Source organism: Dromiciops gliroides, chromosome 2 (genome assembly GCF_019393635.1).
Source record: "Dromiciops gliroides isolate mDroGli1 chromosome 2, mDroGli1.pri, whole genome shotgun sequence".
NCBI classification, from domain to species: Eukaryota; Metazoa; Chordata; class Mammalia; order Microbiotheria; family Microbiotheriidae; genus Dromiciops; species Dromiciops gliroides.
Genome location: NC_057862.1, coordinates 170,873,577 through 170,889,978, shown reverse-complemented (window position 1 = coordinate 170,889,978; position 16,402 = coordinate 170,873,577). Strand labels below are relative to the sequence as shown.

At 39.2% G+C, this 16,402-nt stretch overlaps 1 protein-coding gene across 2 annotated transcripts in view; it reads left to right on the top strand.

Annotated features, from left to right (window-relative positions):
- The window catches only part of SLC12A1 (solute carrier family 12 member 1), a 135,220-nt gene that overhangs the window by 89,075 nt on the left and 29,743 nt on the right, over window positions 1–16,402 (top strand). For both annotated transcript variants that reach the window (XM_043984361.1, XM_043984362.1), the window contains 2 exons: window positions 1,347–1,429; window positions 15,331–15,474. In XM_043984361.1, coding sequence (XP_043840296.1) covers window positions 1,347–1,429; window positions 15,331–15,474 — 227 coding nt within the window. The remainder of the gene's footprint in view (window positions 1–1,346; window positions 1,430–15,330; window positions 15,475–16,402) is intronic.

Below are 16,402 nucleotides of genomic sequence, written 5' to 3'. Positions count from 1 at the left end.
AAGTGACTTGCCCAGGGTCACACAGCTAGTAAGTGTCAAGTGTTTGGGGCCAGATTTGAACTCAGGTCTTCCTGAATCCAGGACCGGTGCTTTATCCACTGCTCCACCTAGCTGCCCCCAACCCAGCTCTTTTTGAGCCAAGTCTGGGCCTCTAACCATTACGCCATCCAGCCTCTCAATCTCACCTAACAAATCTTTATTCAACAGAATAAGGTTAAAGAATCCATTGAGTGCATCATAAAAGTCACTTCCTTGATTGAACCCCACTCCCCAAACTTCAAATCTGGGTGTTCCCCTTCTGCTATTGTTAGTCCCTGCTGCTGTTTTTTATTACCAGAGTACCTGGCTTTCCATAATATGCTAAGATCCTTTGCTTTTTTTTTCCTGCTGCCCACGGGGAACAGACAGTGTGAGATGATTCTCTGAGCCATGTACTTGCCGGCAGAACTAGGGGTTGAATTCTTGGAGTCAAACTCCCACCCTAACTTTTACTACCTGAATACCAGCTTCCTCCTGGAAATTCAAGTAGGTGCACAAATGAGTGGAGATTCCCCAGAGTTTTTACTCCTCCCCAGGTAGTAGGCAAACGTGTCCCCCACCCACCCAAAGGATTCCCGAGAGAGAAAACAGAGCAGAATCTCATGAAACTGGATCCCAGTAACCTAGAGAAACTGTCCAACACCTTTATCCAGTAGGTATGTCTAGCCTTGCTGTCCACAAGAGTTCTGTTTATTGGTGCTCACTGCCATCTAGCAGTCAGCTCATGTATGACAAGGCTGGGCTCAACAAACATCATTTTGTCGCATTTAGAGGCCCTACAGAGGACATCAACCAGCAGACGATGATCAGAGACAGGGCAGAACTTTGAAGCTAAATGGCGGAGCTGATATCCGAATTCAGATCTCATGATTCCCCGTGCATTCTTTTCACATCGTGCATTATCCCCAAAGTACTTTCCTGCCCAAACATTCTCTGATCTTACTTATAGAAATGCTTCCTTTTTTGTTTGTTTTTTTTTTGCTATCTTTTGAAGGCCCAAGTTTCCATTTTTCCAGGGTGGGAAATGTGCCCTGATAATCCTATAATCAATATAGTTTCTTGTCAATTTTTACTGACTGACTAAACTGGCTATTAACTGATCCATTTGTCTCTGATGCTTGACACATCTAAGTCAGGAAGAGGAGAAATTTAGAAAAGGAATCATTCTTTCTTGCCCATCTTCTCTAGGGCTTTTACCATATCATTTTTAATCACTTGATGGTATCAGCATCCATGAAACTTTTTCTTTGATGTCAGTTTGAAATGTCTCTTCTAGGATAAAACGATGATTTTATTTTTACTTTCAGTGATGCCTTCGACTTTGAAATTGGTGTAGTTATTGTCAGAATTAGCCAAGGGTTTGACATCTCTCAGGTCCTCCAGGTACAAGGTAGGTACTAACTCATATTTGCTTCTTAGATCGTTAACTGCCACAATCCGACGGCAGAGGTTCTTATCTTAGCATCCATAGGCTTCCAAAAGGTCCAGAGATAGATTTCAGAGGATCCATATGAGAAATATGTGGATAACTGTATTTCAATGTGATGTTTCCTTTGTAATCCTATATATTTTATTTTATGCATTTGAATGTATTGTTTTGAGAAGGGGTACATAGGCTTCAGCAGACTGACAAAGGGGTCCATGACCAAAAAAAAAGGGTTAGGGACCCCTATTAGAGGCATCACAGCATAATGAATAAAAAGAGCCAATCAGAATCAGAATGACCTTGGTTCAAGTCTCACATAAACGACTCTGTGCTCTGGACAAGTCACTGACCAACCTCTCACCTTTTCAAATAACTCTAAAAGGGTTGACATTGCTTTGTAGTTGCAGATCTGCATTGGAAGAAGGGATTTCTTTACTGGGAGTTCTCCACTCCAGTGAAATTACTAGAACAGACCCCCAAAATAAATACATACATAAAGAATAACAAAGTTTCAGTTTTTCAAGTATCTATGATTTTAGTGAGTGTACTCCTTTCACTGGGGCCTCTAGGAAGTACAATGGAGAGAGTGCTGGGCCTAGAGTGAGGAAGACTCCTTTTCATTTGTTCAAACCTTACTTCAGACACTTAATAACTGCGTGATCCTGGGCATGTCACTTGAGCTTGTTTGCCTCAGTTTCCTCATCTGTAAAATGAACTAGAGAAGGAAATGGCAAACCACTCCAGAATCTGTGCTAAGAAAACCCCAAATAGGGTCACGAAGATTCAGCTAGGATTCATATTTGAACATCAATGCTAATTCCACTATTATAAATGAAAACCTTTCTATGCCTTAATTGATGGTCTTCAAGAAGTTATTGCAGGGGGGAAAAAAATCCATTGCCCTGCAGCCACAGTGGTGATATCCTCTCTGAACTTAAGGAGGCTACTTATCTAACAAGAGATATTCAACCTATCATCCGTCCATACTCAAAGCCTTTCTAGGCTAATAGGACCTGACAGTTCTTAAGCTCCACTGACATGGCTTTTGATAAGTCAGGATCTTCATATCATAACCAAATACTAGAAGAGAACTTTAGCAGTAGAATTAAAATAATAACAATGGTAGCAATAACTGAATCATAAAGCTTGAATTATTAAAAATAAACATCATCAGTTAAATAATCAACCAAATTAATTTCTGAAGACTATTTCATAAAATGGAGATTAATCCATCTCTCACAAGGAACAAAAAGAACAATTTTGCTTTATGAGTCCACAATTTGGTTTGCCGCTAATATGGAAATGGACCAAGATTGATCACATTGTGAAACAGTAATCTAAAGGAGTAGACAGAAACACTAATTCTGATTTGTGACTGCCGCTTTCTACTGAAAATACACTTTCTTTTTTATTCTCGAAGTACAAGATAACCTTTTAGTTCACAAAACAAAGACTCTGACCTCTGCAACCCAATCATATGATCCAGGACTGTGTGTCTTTTCTATTCAGCTAGGGAGGTGGGGAGAAATACATGCCACTTTGGGGTCCAGGTCCAATTTGCCTGTGGCAAATTTATTCTGGACAGATTGTTCCCATTATGACAGAAGGAATTGTAGGAGTATAGATTTAGAGCTGAAAAGGACATCAAAGGCCATAAGATCCAACGCTCTCATTTTCTAGACGAAACTACTGAAGCTAAGGGAAGTAACTTATCAAGAGACTCAGCTAATAAGCGTCTGAGGTAGCATCTGAACACAGGTCTTCCTCATTCTAAGTATAGCATTCTGCCCACTGTACCACCTATTATTGAAAGAATATGTAAATCTGGGGGTGGCTAGGTGGCACAGTGGATAAAGCACCCTCCCTGGATTCAGGAGGATTTGAGTTCAAATTTGGCCTCAGACACTTGACACTTACTAGCTGTGTGACCCTGGGCAAGTCACTTAACCCTCATTGTCCCACAAAAAGAAAAGAAAAGAATGTGTAAATTTTCTGAATGAACTCTTGGGGAAAAAATATTAGGTATTGGACATTGAGAAGATAGGTTTGAAATACATTGACTCCATTATTTGTATCAATGCACCCCTGGCATTACAAAGCAAAGCTGTGAGTAGGTCCAGCCCTGCACTAAATAATTAGACAGTTTGTATCTGGGAGGAATGGAATGGAATAAGCATTTATGTAGCATCTACTATTTGCCAAGCACATTTTACAAATATTCTCTCATTTAATCCCAGGAGGTAGGTGCTGTTGTTATCCCCATTTTACAACTGAGGATACTAAAGCAAATAGAAATTAAGTGACTTGCCCAGAGTCACACAGCTTACAAGTATCTGCACCTGGATTTGAACTCAGGTCTTCCTGATTCCACGCTTAGTGCTCTATCCATTGCACCACCATCTGCCTGTGGTATTTTCACCCTCTACTTTATATTTCCTTTTTCCCCTTCAGTACCTAAAGTGTATTTGATGTCTCTCTCTCTTCCTCTTCTCCTCCGTCCCCCTCTCCCTCCCACTCTTTCTCTTACCCTCTCTTTTTCCCTGTCCCCCTACTCCATAACTCTGTCTTTTTTTTTCTCTGTGTATTTCTGACTGTCTCTGTCTCTCTTTTTTGTATCTCTTTCTGTTTTTGTCTCTCTCTCTGTCTCTGTCTGTCTCTATCTCTGTGTCTCTCTCCTCACTCTTCCTGTTTTTGTCTTTCCTGTCACCAAAGGAAAGATATTTGATAAATTCATTAATTCATTCACATCAAGGTCTTGCAGGGTTACTCCCTACTGGAACATTTTAAAGAGTGTCCTAGAGAAGACAATAATTAATGCAAATAAAAGAATAACTAATGGCATAATTTCAGCTATCAATGGGGGAGATGTTTCCTGCTGCCCCTCACAGACACATAAGATTGAGTTATAATGGATGCCAGAGATTATCTAGCCCCAAACCTATTCTTTTACAGATGAGAAAACTAAAACCCAGACAAGTAAAGGGACTTACCTAAATCCATTAGGTGGCATAATGAATAAAGTACTGAAGTTCAAGTCAGGAAAACCTGAGTTCAAATCCAGCCTCAGACCCTTATTAACTGTGTAACCCTTGGGTAAGTGACTTAACCTCTCTCAGCTTCAATATCTTCAAGTGTAAAATAAAGATAATTACAACATCCACCTTGCAGGATCATTATGAGGATCAAAGGAAACATTTGTAACACAATAAGCACATAGTAAGTGCTTAATGAATACTTATTCCCTTCTGCCCTACTTCCTTGCCCAAGATCATAGGAAAAATACCAAGAACTAGGCATTGAGAAGATAGGCTTGAAGTACACTAACTCCATTATTTATATCAATGCATTAAGGGCTTTACAAAGCAAAGCTGTGAGTAGGTCCAACCCTGGACTAAATAGTTCATTAGACATTGTTTGTATGTGGGAGAAAGGGAATGTAATAAGCATTTATATAGTGTCTACTGTTTGCCAAGTACATTTAACAACGTAAAGAATAGAGCTGGGAACTGAACCCAGGTCCTCTGACTTCAAGTTTGGAGCTTTTTCATCATGACCTGAAACAAAACAAAATAAGATAAAATAAAATAAAACCACACTGATGGTCATCTGCTACGCCTACAAAAGACGCCAGTTTTGGCTTTGAAGATTAAATGTGCAGTAATTAAAGTAAAAAAAAAATATAGTCCAGGGGGCAGCTAGGTGGTGCAGGGTAGAGAGTACTGCTCCTGGGAGCCAGGAGGATATGAGTTCAGATCCGGCCTCAGACACTTGACACTAGCTGTGTGACCCTGGGCAAGTCACTTAACCTCAATTGCCTTACCCACCCCACCCCACCCCCCAAAAAAATGTAGGCCAGTACAGAGTACATGGTCCTGATTCAACCAATTTAATTCAAATAGTTATTAAGGGTCTACATTGTATATAGCACTGACAGTTGGTATTTTTGGTTTTGTTTTTTGCTGGGCAATAAGGGTTGAGTGACTTGCCCTTGGTCACACAGCTAGTAAGTGTCAAGTGTCTGAGGCTAGATTTGAACTCAGGTACTTCTGACTCCAAGGCTGGTGCTTTTCCATTGCGCCACCTAGCTGCCCCTTGGTTGTTTTTTTCAAGCCTAGTCTTCTACTGCCATGGCATATAGACCTCCCAAGAAGAAAGTTCCTTCTACCAAGGCAGATCAGTACTTTCTCTGCAATTTATAGTCTTTGAGAGATGCTCCAGGCATTGAGAGGTTAAAAGAACTCTTCAGTGACTTGAACCTAGGTTCTCCTGCTTGCTTCCCAGGCCAGTTTTCTTTAAAATATATATGCTACTTCTCAAATAGAGGGCAAAAAGTCAAAAAGAAAATAGCCTCTAATCTCAAAGAATTTATATTGTACTAGGAGATATAGTATGTAAAATAAGTAAATTTAAGGTAATTTAAGGGAAGCCAAGGATTCCTGGAGATGTAAGAAAGGAGGAAGTGAATCCCAGCATGGGAGACAGCCTTCAACAGAAAGGAGATGAGCTATTGAATGGTGAGTTCAAAGAACAGCTAATAAGGAAGCTTGTCTTTGATATAAAATGTGTAAAGAGAAATAATATGAAATAAATCAGGAAAGGTCAAGTGCAATCAGATTATGGAGGTTAGTCTGGGGAGTTCATGTTTTATCTGAAAAGCATCAGGGAGTCACTGGAGATATTTGAGTGGAAGAGATCACACTTGTGTTTTAGGAAGATTATTTTGGCAGTTATGAGGAGGGTATATTAGAAAGGGGACAGACTAAAAGGAGGAAGGTGAATGCAGAGGCAACTGTAATAGTCCAAGTGAAAGGGGATGAGGGTCTACCATATGAGTGGAAAGAAGAGGGATATAGAAGAATTGTCGACTTAGCAGATGATTGGATATAGGATATAAGGGATAGGGAAAAGTGAATCAAGAATGGATTCAAGATAGGAAACAGGTCCCCCTGTTCTTGTATCTGACCTAACTTCTTCAGTATATTTGTACCTATATTTGCCAATGAACTTCCATTTTAAAAATTAGACTACCACTTTGATTTCTGTTTAACCAACATTTAGTAAGTGGCTGTTATATGCAAGGCACTATCATAGAAATACAAAGATGAGCAAAGCACAGCTGAATTCAGAACTCACAATCAAATAAGGTACACAAGAAACGGATGTTAATAATTCAAACTAGAATGTAGTAAGTGCCTATGAGAAGTAAAGACAAAATGCAATGAGAGAGATGAGGAAAGGACTGAATGTTAAGTTAAAATGTTAAAGTATTCATGAAAATAGTTTGTATTTCATAGCACTTTACAATTCACAAAATGCTTGGTAAGCATTTGCTTTGTACACTTCAAGTTAAAAGAGAGAGAGGGGAACTGAGAAAACATGAACCCCCTTCTTCCCCCTATGCCCCTGATTGCCACCGAATAAACCATCAGTTTAGTTTCTGTAAAGCAATACAGTGAAAAAATATCAGCATTTTTTAAAAGAATCCCAGCACTGAACTACATCCCCTCTTAATTTCCCAAGGGATATATATCCTATTTAAATCAACTTTGATATTTGAAATATTTCTGCTTCTTAGTTGAAAAAAAGAAAGTACAGTCTGCTTCTAATGAAATAATTATAAGTACCAACTATCTAGGGTAAACAAAGAACAATGAAATACAAATATACACGACGAACATGAACAACAGAAATGTAATGATAGAAATTAACTCTGAGTCACATTTCCATGCATCGTTTTGAAGTTTATGTAACTTATGATGCAAATCTCATATTAGGTTTTGAATTGGGGAAAATAATCTTGGGTTCCATTAGGTTATGCTCTAATATAGGATTTAATAAGAGCCTGATAAATCTTCAGGATTACATTACAGTATGTTAATGATCATCATAATATCTTAACCAATCCAGGCCACGTAGAGTCATCACAGATTCTAATTTAAAGAAAATATTAGCCATTTCAGAATGCCCATATACTGTAGTTAATAAAGTAGAGTCTCTGAATACAAATCTGCTTTATAGGTAATTTACCAGTTAATGAAGATTACTTCTATACCATGTCACAAACTAATATAATGGAAGCATTTCTCTCTCTCTCTCTCTCTCTCTCTCTCTCTCTCTCTCTAAGAAACAGATCAATGTTCATAGCATACTAACGAGTCTCTTACCAGGGTTCATTCACCACTAATGGAGGCTACTTTCTCTTAATAAATGAATCCATTTCCCTAAAAAAAATAATCTTTTTTAAAAAAATTCTCCACTTTCCGTCTGTGTTTGACAAAAAAATGTTCTACCTATGCAAATAGCCCAAATTGGACCAGCAGTAAATAAATTGCTGAACTGTGATTCACCATCTATTTTGGTCAAGAATTGAGCATAAGCATGGTAAGATTTATGAGCATGGCGGCAGCCCATTGATGCTGCTGTATCTGATCAAAGAGCTTAGCAAAATAAAGACAGATGGTGATGTAGTAAATAATTACTTGATTGTAAGGCAAGTACTGCAGGATTGCCGAGTGCACTTATCTTAACCAGACTTTATTCATATTAACATTTACAGCTCAGGGTTGATTGACCACGGAAAGAATCCAAGTTTATGATTAATAAAGAAAAGAGATATCATTGAATAAGGATATGATCTACCCAACAGGCTTTCCTGTCTGTCATTCCTGCCAAGTAATGATTGTTCCATATTTTTAAGCACTTAACACATACAGGTGTTCACAGAGTAAGCCTAGGAGATTTTAGAAACAAGAGTAGACCATGCCAGTGAGGCAGAGGGAGCAATAATTAGCCACCATATTGGGTTACCACATGGTAAATCCTATTCATTGCAGCCCAATACATTACTCATAGCATTGAAATCAACTCTACCCATGACTGCTTTGGTATTACACTTCAATTACAACCGCAGATCCAGGGCCCTTTTGCATTCATTAAATCTTTTCAAGGAACTAACCGCTAAGATTATTTTGGGTGATATGTGAAGAAACAAGATACAATACACAGAGATCACTTTCAAGTGGAATAGGAGGGTCCAAATCAGAGGTTTCATGAAGAAGGTAGTCTCTATATAAGATGGGCTTCTAAAAGGGGATAAAAAGGTAGGGGGTAGAGTTCAATAGGCAGAGTCAATTCCAGGCGTAGGAGATGGCCTTTGCAATTACAAGAGGCAAAAAGAAGGTAAATAGCAAACAATGAATAGTCCACTTCAGCTACAGTGGATTTAGAGTCAGAGGAAATAGGCTTGAATCCCAACTTTACAGCCATAGAGGGGAAAAAAGCCATAGGAAACTGAGTCTAGGCTTCAGTTTCTTTGATAATAATCATTGTAATACCTTAGTGATTTAAGATTTGCAAAGTGCTTTACATATGGTATCTCATTTGGTCCTCTCAACCACCTTGTGGAAAAGGTGCTATTGTTATCCCTACTTAACAGATAAGGAAACTGAGGTTAAGAGAGGTCAAAGTGATATGCCAAGAATCACATATGTCTGAGACAGGATTTGAACCCAGATTTTCCTGACCCCAGTTCCATCATACTATCCACTATACTACGTGTCTGCTTCTGTAAAATGAGGGGGTTGGACAATATGTTCTTTGAGGTCCCTTCTAGCTCCAAATTCTCTGTTCCTATGAAAATAGATGATTCGTGTAAAAGAAAGCTAGTAAGGTAAGTTAGAGTCATTTCTGTCTCTTTGGCCTGGCATTTTGCAGTCTGCTCTGTCCTGTGTGGCTGTCCCTACAAAGCACTCAGTCAAAGAGTTGGAACAGTGCCCAGTTCTTCAGTCAGCCTGCCGACTCCATTACAAAGGAGGATCTTTTCTCCCTTGGCAGACTGGAGGGAAAAGTGTTAGATATTTAGTGGCTGAATCACAGGGTGCACTGGGGCTGGGCCAACAAAGAAACTCTCAGGGCAGGCCCCCCTTTCCAACCCCATTATTCAGAAGAAGCTGACTCTATTCAGACCCCTGAAGCATCCTTGTTAACCCATAAGCGACCTGTCCAAAAAATCCAGTAAAGTAAGGCAGCCAAAGAATGCTTCCTAGTTTCATTGTATGGACAGCGTGCCATTAGCCAGGACATTGCTGAAAATGTCTGTGCACAGTCCAAGTGTAGCCATATCTATATGTGTGGTCTTAAAAGCATAAAAGTCAGAAGCTGTGGCTTTAGAGGAATTAGCTATGTTATACCAGGTGCCCAAAGATATTTCTGCTTATTTAATAATGAAGAAATGGAAATCAATCGACCAAAATTAAAATAATCCCAGTGAGGACCTCACAGGACCACACTGTTCTGAAAATTTTCCAATTTTTATTGTATAATAAAAACCAGTTCTGGAATTTGCATTAGTATGCTGCTGATGGCCTGTACTAAAACATCTTTCTTCAAACACTTTTCAGGATTGAAGGCACTCTAATTCTTCCTACAATCCAGTATATTGGGTTACCACAGGTTATGAAACCCTGTGGCATCTACCCAATGAGAGGGCATTGTTTTTGTTATCATTCACTTGTTTCTGTTGTATCTGACTCTAATCCCATTTGGGGCTTTCTTGGCAGAGATACTGGAGTGGTTTGCCATTTCCTTCTCCAGCTCATTTTACAGATGAGGAAACTGAGGCAAACAGGGTTAAATGGCTTGTCTAGGGTCACGCAGCTAGTAAGTGTCTAAGGTCACATTTGAACTCAGGTCTTCCTGACTCCAGGTCCAGTACTCTATCCACTGCAAGATTTAGCTGCCCTGATGAGAGGGCATGAACAAGAGCAAAAAGGATGGATTTTGATAAGCATCAACAGAGGAAGGTAGAGGGAAGTAAGTATTATTTTATACAGAGCCAAAACTAGGTAGGGCAACTGGGGATCTGTTCTAAGGGTGCTGAATTTAGACTAGAGACTATACCTGTGATAACTGATATATGGATAGGATATCCAAGATGAGAAAATGCCCTTTACCTAACCTACCAAAAGGACTACTTTGCAACATACAGTCTTAATGGATTGCCTAGAGCCCTGATAGGTTAAATGTCTTGACCAGAGTCACACAGCTATTATATATCAGAAGCAGAACTTGAACCCAGGTCTTCCTGACTCCAAGGTCACCCTTCTTGCCATTGTGCCTGAATGTAGAGGGTACTGACTGCTCTTGAAGTCCTTAAGTAGCAGAGAAACAACAGAGTTTACTTAGCACCTTGCTCCTGAATGGTACACTGTGGTAAGCCTATTCTCTGCCTCCTTCCCTCACCCCAAGCCCCAACCCCTCCACTGAGAACACCTTTCTTGTCATTTATTTGCCATGAGTACAATAATAACTCAATTCAGCTCTGATGGTATAGAAGCGGTAAAACTTGCCTATAGTCACATAGTCATCATCAAGGTTTAAGAGTCATGATCCCTAAGGTAATGCTATCTAGGAGTAGCCCCTTACTAGGGAGTACTGAGCAGCTGACATCTGATCTTTGATGCCATCTATCTTGCTTACCTGATTTTCTGTGGCTACTTACTGATCGCAAGGACCTTCTGGGCACTGGGGAAATCATAGGAATAATTTGACCTTAAATCTAACGTCATTGCCAAAAGATTAATTGTTAAGTACTGGAAAAATGCCAGAAAATGGGAGATTTGACCATTCTGGAACTTAATTAGTTTGTAATTGATAAATCAGGAGGACACAGCCTTACTCTCTAGGGGACAAAAAGGGTAACCATATCAGCAAGCCTGCCTTTTATACACTGGACAGTAGCATTTTGTAATAACACTGCTAGGAGTTTTTGTCCATGACCCCATAATATTTCTAACTATGTTTATTGGTTGTAGTCTTCCTATTTCTTTGGAACCTCCATGAACATCCCCCTAGACCCCTCCCATACACACACACATACACACACAATAATACTATGTCAGAGGTGATGAGCTGTGTATCAACTTAGAATGATTATCAGCTTCACTAATTTGGGAAAGGCTTGAAACAAGATGGTTGGCCATCAGGTAATGATTTTTTTGGCCCCAGAAACTCATGAGGCATGAAGGAATTGTGTTCTGCATATGTGAAGGGAGGACCACACTGATGAAATCATGATTCTCCAGTTCTTTTGAAATAAGACATATTGAAGTACACAACTTTTCTTGGAAGATAGTAAGAAACTAAAATCTTAAGAAAATAAACAGATCATTATACTTGACTACCAAGAAATAAGCATGTAGTAAATACCCACTATATACCAGGCATTAGGCTAGGTGCTAAGGCTACAAAAAAAGAAAAGAAAACCGTAAAGAGGGTCAGTAATGATTCTGATATTCCCGACTTGTGTGAGTGGAAGTATGGTAGTACCCTAAACAGAAAGAGGGAAATTCAAAAGAGAGGTGGAGGGCTTTGAAAGAATTTTGTGGCTATATTGAGTCTCAGATGCCTACAGGGCAACTAGTTGAAAATGTCCAATAGATAGTTGGTGTTGCAAGACCTGAAGTCAAGGGATAGACCAGGGTTGGTTATATAGAATTGTATAGCAATGATTACCAAAATCATAGGGGCTACTGAATTTACTGAGAGAGCAAGAGAGGAAGGAGAGAGAAGAGAAGAGGTTCTTGGATAGCATACACTCAGTTAGGGGTTGTGATGTTCATGATGATCTAACAAAGGAGATAGAAGGAATGGTCATATAGGTAGAAGGAGAACCAAGAGAGAACAGCAGTGTCACAAAAACTCAGAGGAGAGAGTATCCTAGAGAAGATGATAGACAACAGTGTCTAATCTTGTATTTGTTGTATTCAGTCATGTCTGACTCTTCGTGACCTCATTTGGGATTTTCTTGGTAAAGATGCTGGAGTGGGTTGCCATTTCCTTCTCTAGTTCACTTTACAGATGAGGAAACTGAAATGAACAGAATTAGATAACTTGACAAGTACTTACAACTTGTAAGTGTCTGAGGCTGCAACCAGACCCAGCAACCTATCCACAGCACTAACCCTGTATAGAGGCCAAGAAAGATGAGGACTTAGAAAATCTTGTTGAATATGGCAATTAAGAGATTATTGATAACTTTCCAGCAAGGCATTTTGGTTAAGTGATGAGAAAAAAACTTTAGTGTTTTCCTTTCCCTTTTCTTTCCAAAGGGAAAAGAGAATGTAAGAATGTACTAGGTACCATCAGAGTATTTCACTCTCAGAAGGAGCTATTGATGGATGTTTTTCCCTAAGTAGTAAATTTTTGCCCAGGGCAGCTATAATTTATTATTTAGCTTGATGATCTTTAATTGCCGCATTTGGATTTCAATTTAATCCAGCAGTTAATGAGTATCTACTATATGCCTGGTACACTTTTCTAAGTTTATTGCTTTGTACCCTGTATCTTTGTCCAGATACTTTCATCAGGTACTTAGTCACTCATATCGGAAAAGATACCACATACCTCAGATTTGGAATGTTATTTTTCCTATGCAGGGTAAAAAGAAGACTCAATATGTACCTCCACTCATCCCTCAAAAAAACCAATCTGTATTGTTACTCACAATATGAACTATTACTCTAATCTCTTTAATACTTCTTTCTTAATAGTATTCACTGAAATACATACTACATTTAAATGATCAGTCTGATGTATTTTCAGTATATGTATGTATACACATACATATACACACATTTAGAGAAATATTATCTTTCCATCACTTGCTCAATACCAGTGAGTGCCATATTTAAATTCAAGACCCCCCTCCCAAACACTGTCCAAAATGTCCCATTAGCCTTCCTTTCATTCTTTTGGCATGCATGATTACCAATATGGATCAGTCATCAGTAATCCCTTACCTTCTTATGTAACTAGCACATACATAGATATAACTGCATGTATGTATCTGTACATAAATGTATATATGAGCATATACATTGTGTATAGATACATATCTATGTAAGTAAGCACTTATACTTCCTGCCAAGTAAAGTACTACTGTGAGAAAAGCACATGGTCTCAAGACCTAAGAGGAAGAAAGCATACCAAGCAACAGCATCCCAAGCCAAGAGTGTGAGCCAAGATTGAGCCAAGATGGTGCCCCTCATGTGGTCAAGGTTTTTTATCTCCTCTTGATGGAGGCAGATCATTATACATTGATCAAAGCTAGTTGGTTAGCATTATTCAATTCCATTGGTTGACATGACCTGAGGGTGGTCCCATTTAAAATGAGTTCTACAGATGACATCAGGGGGAAGTGTGCAAAAGGCTCTCCCGAAGAGCTAAGGGCAAAGTTTAGGTGAGGTATAATCCCATCAGCCCTTCAATGAGCTAGACAAAAGAATCTATCTCCATTTCTTTTGTTCCTTGTTCCCTTGAGCTTGCCCCAAACAAGATTCCAGTAAAGAACTGAACTTTCTGAAGTGTGTGGGGAGGGTGGGAGGACTAAACCAGGGTCTCTTTGTCCCCAAGAAATTCATTACTAATAATTATTTTCTCACAATACTCCTTCCTGGATGGCACTCACCCTAGGAATAAGTATATAATCACTTTTTCCCAGCCCTTGCCCTCAACTAGCCCCAGATGCTTGATCTTCCCTCTATCTTCTCTACCCTTCACTCAGGAGTTGAGAGATACCTCGGAAATGTTTGGGAAAGGATGATTCCTCTCAAGCTGTCTTAAGCCAACTAAGTCTACTTATTCATGACTCATAGACTTGCCAAGGGTAATGGTCCTGAGTCAAATCAATTTAGGTTTTCTCTATTATTGAGGAGCTTATAAAATCAGAACCTGCAAGAACTTCTCTCATATGACTCAAGACAGGGGGTGGGAGACTCCTCTCCCTACCCCCTAGTCTCCCCATTGCCTCAAGGATACAGACGCAGATAATCCATAATTAAGGATACACACAAATCAAAAACAGTTAAGGCCATCTAACTTTTATCTAGAGAAATCCAACTTTAAAAGAGCATACATTTTTACATGAGAATATAAACAACTTAAAAGAGCAAATAAACTATGGATTTAACAAATATTTTCCAAATGGGAGAAAGTGGAGGAAGGGCAAGTCAATGACAATGATGCCTGCCACCCACTTGAATTTCCTTTTTATCTCCTCATTTACACCAACTGTGGAATCTCCCTTTCTCTCTCTCTCTCTCTCTCTCTCTCTCTCTCTCTCTCTCTCTCTCTCTCTCTCTCTCTTTTTCTCTCTCTCCCACTAAGATGCATACATGCAAATATATCATATATACATATATACCGTTATGTAAATATGTACACATATAAATGTATATGGTTAGGTACATGTATGTCTATCTATGTATATATACATATCCAGACATCATAGAGACATTTATGCTTACACACATATATGAAAGGTAGTGTGGTACAGTGAGTAGAGGCCTTGAAGTAAGGAAAACTTGGATTCAATTTATACCTCTGACCCATAGTGATTGTTTGATCATGGGTATTTTTCAGTCATTTTTTTCAGTCATATCTGACTCTTTGTGACCCCATTTGGGGGTTTTCTTGGCAGAGAGACTTGAGTGGTTTGCTATTTCCTTCTCCAACTCATTTTATAGCAGAGGAGTCTGAGGCAAACAGGGTTAAGTAGTTTGCTCAGGGTCACACAGCTAGGAAGTGTCTGAGGCTAGATTTGAACTCAGGAAGAAGAATCTTCCTGACTCCAGGACTGGCACTCTATTTACTGTGCCAACAAGTTGATCATGGGTATAGATATAGACATAGACACATGCATACATACATACACACATACACACATACATGCACATATGTATATAGAGAATGGGAGAGAAACAAATCTACCTCATTTGCATGGGTTTCATGAAACTATCATTACAAACTCTTTGATTCTGAGCAAAACAAGTGAGTAATTTGTTATTGGCTTTGTTTTCTTTTAACAGATGAATTAGAAAAGTTAGAACAAGAGAGACTGGCATTAGAAGCCACAATAAAAGATAATGAGAGTGAAGAAGGAGGTAGAGGTATCCGGGGTCTGTTCAAAAAGGCTGGAAAGTTGAATATCACCAAGCAAGTTCCCAAAAAAGGTAAGCTTTAAAATCTTCCCTTCCCCCTCCCCAAAAAGGATAACATTTTCACTGCCAAACGATTTCAATCTTTTAGCTGAATTTTAAAAATCAGGCCATCTGCAAGTTTTTGCTGACCTCTATGTGCAGGGAGGATGATTGGAAGATGAGATAGGATCAGAGGGATCAAGGGCCAGCAGGAGGATCAAGGGTATAAAGAGGAAAATGGGTCTGAGAAGACTGGAGACTGATGATCTCCATAGAGAATCTGGTGAGGATTTAGAGGTAAGTCCCTTCAGGGACTTTACATAATAAAGAGATGGTTTAGTATGAGAACCAGACACCTGAGCTCAGAGTGATTCATAGACTATCAGAACTATAAGGGGCCAGAGAGAGGTAAAACCGGATGGCTGAATGGACAAACTGCTCAGAGGTAAAGTGATTTGCCCAAGGTTAATGTAGCTAGTTCTTAGCTGAGGTAGGATTAAGACCAGGTCCCCTGACTCCCAATCAAGTCTCTCTCTCCTACACTGCACTACTGCATGAGTAAGCTTAGCAACATGAAATGAAGGTCTATCGATTGGCAGAGAAAGACGAAAGTGGAGAGGGAAGAGAAATTTAAGAACATGAGAAAGAAGGGACATAGCATGTTGTTGTCCAAAAAGCACTGGGATTTTGAATCAGAGAACCTGACCCATCTGCTCCCCATCTCTGAGCAATTATGAGAGACTAGGGAAATGAAAACCCAACAATTCATAAAGCCCTTTCATCCTCATTTCCAAAGGACTTCTTGAATGCTAATCACGACTTCATGAGTATTTATTGTTATTATTCAGTGAAAGTCATGACATCACCCTGATGTCATGGTCCTCTTCCAGAATGAAGAACAAACAATAATTGCTAAACCTATTAAATTATTTTTATTTGTAAAAAGATTTTTACTAGACCT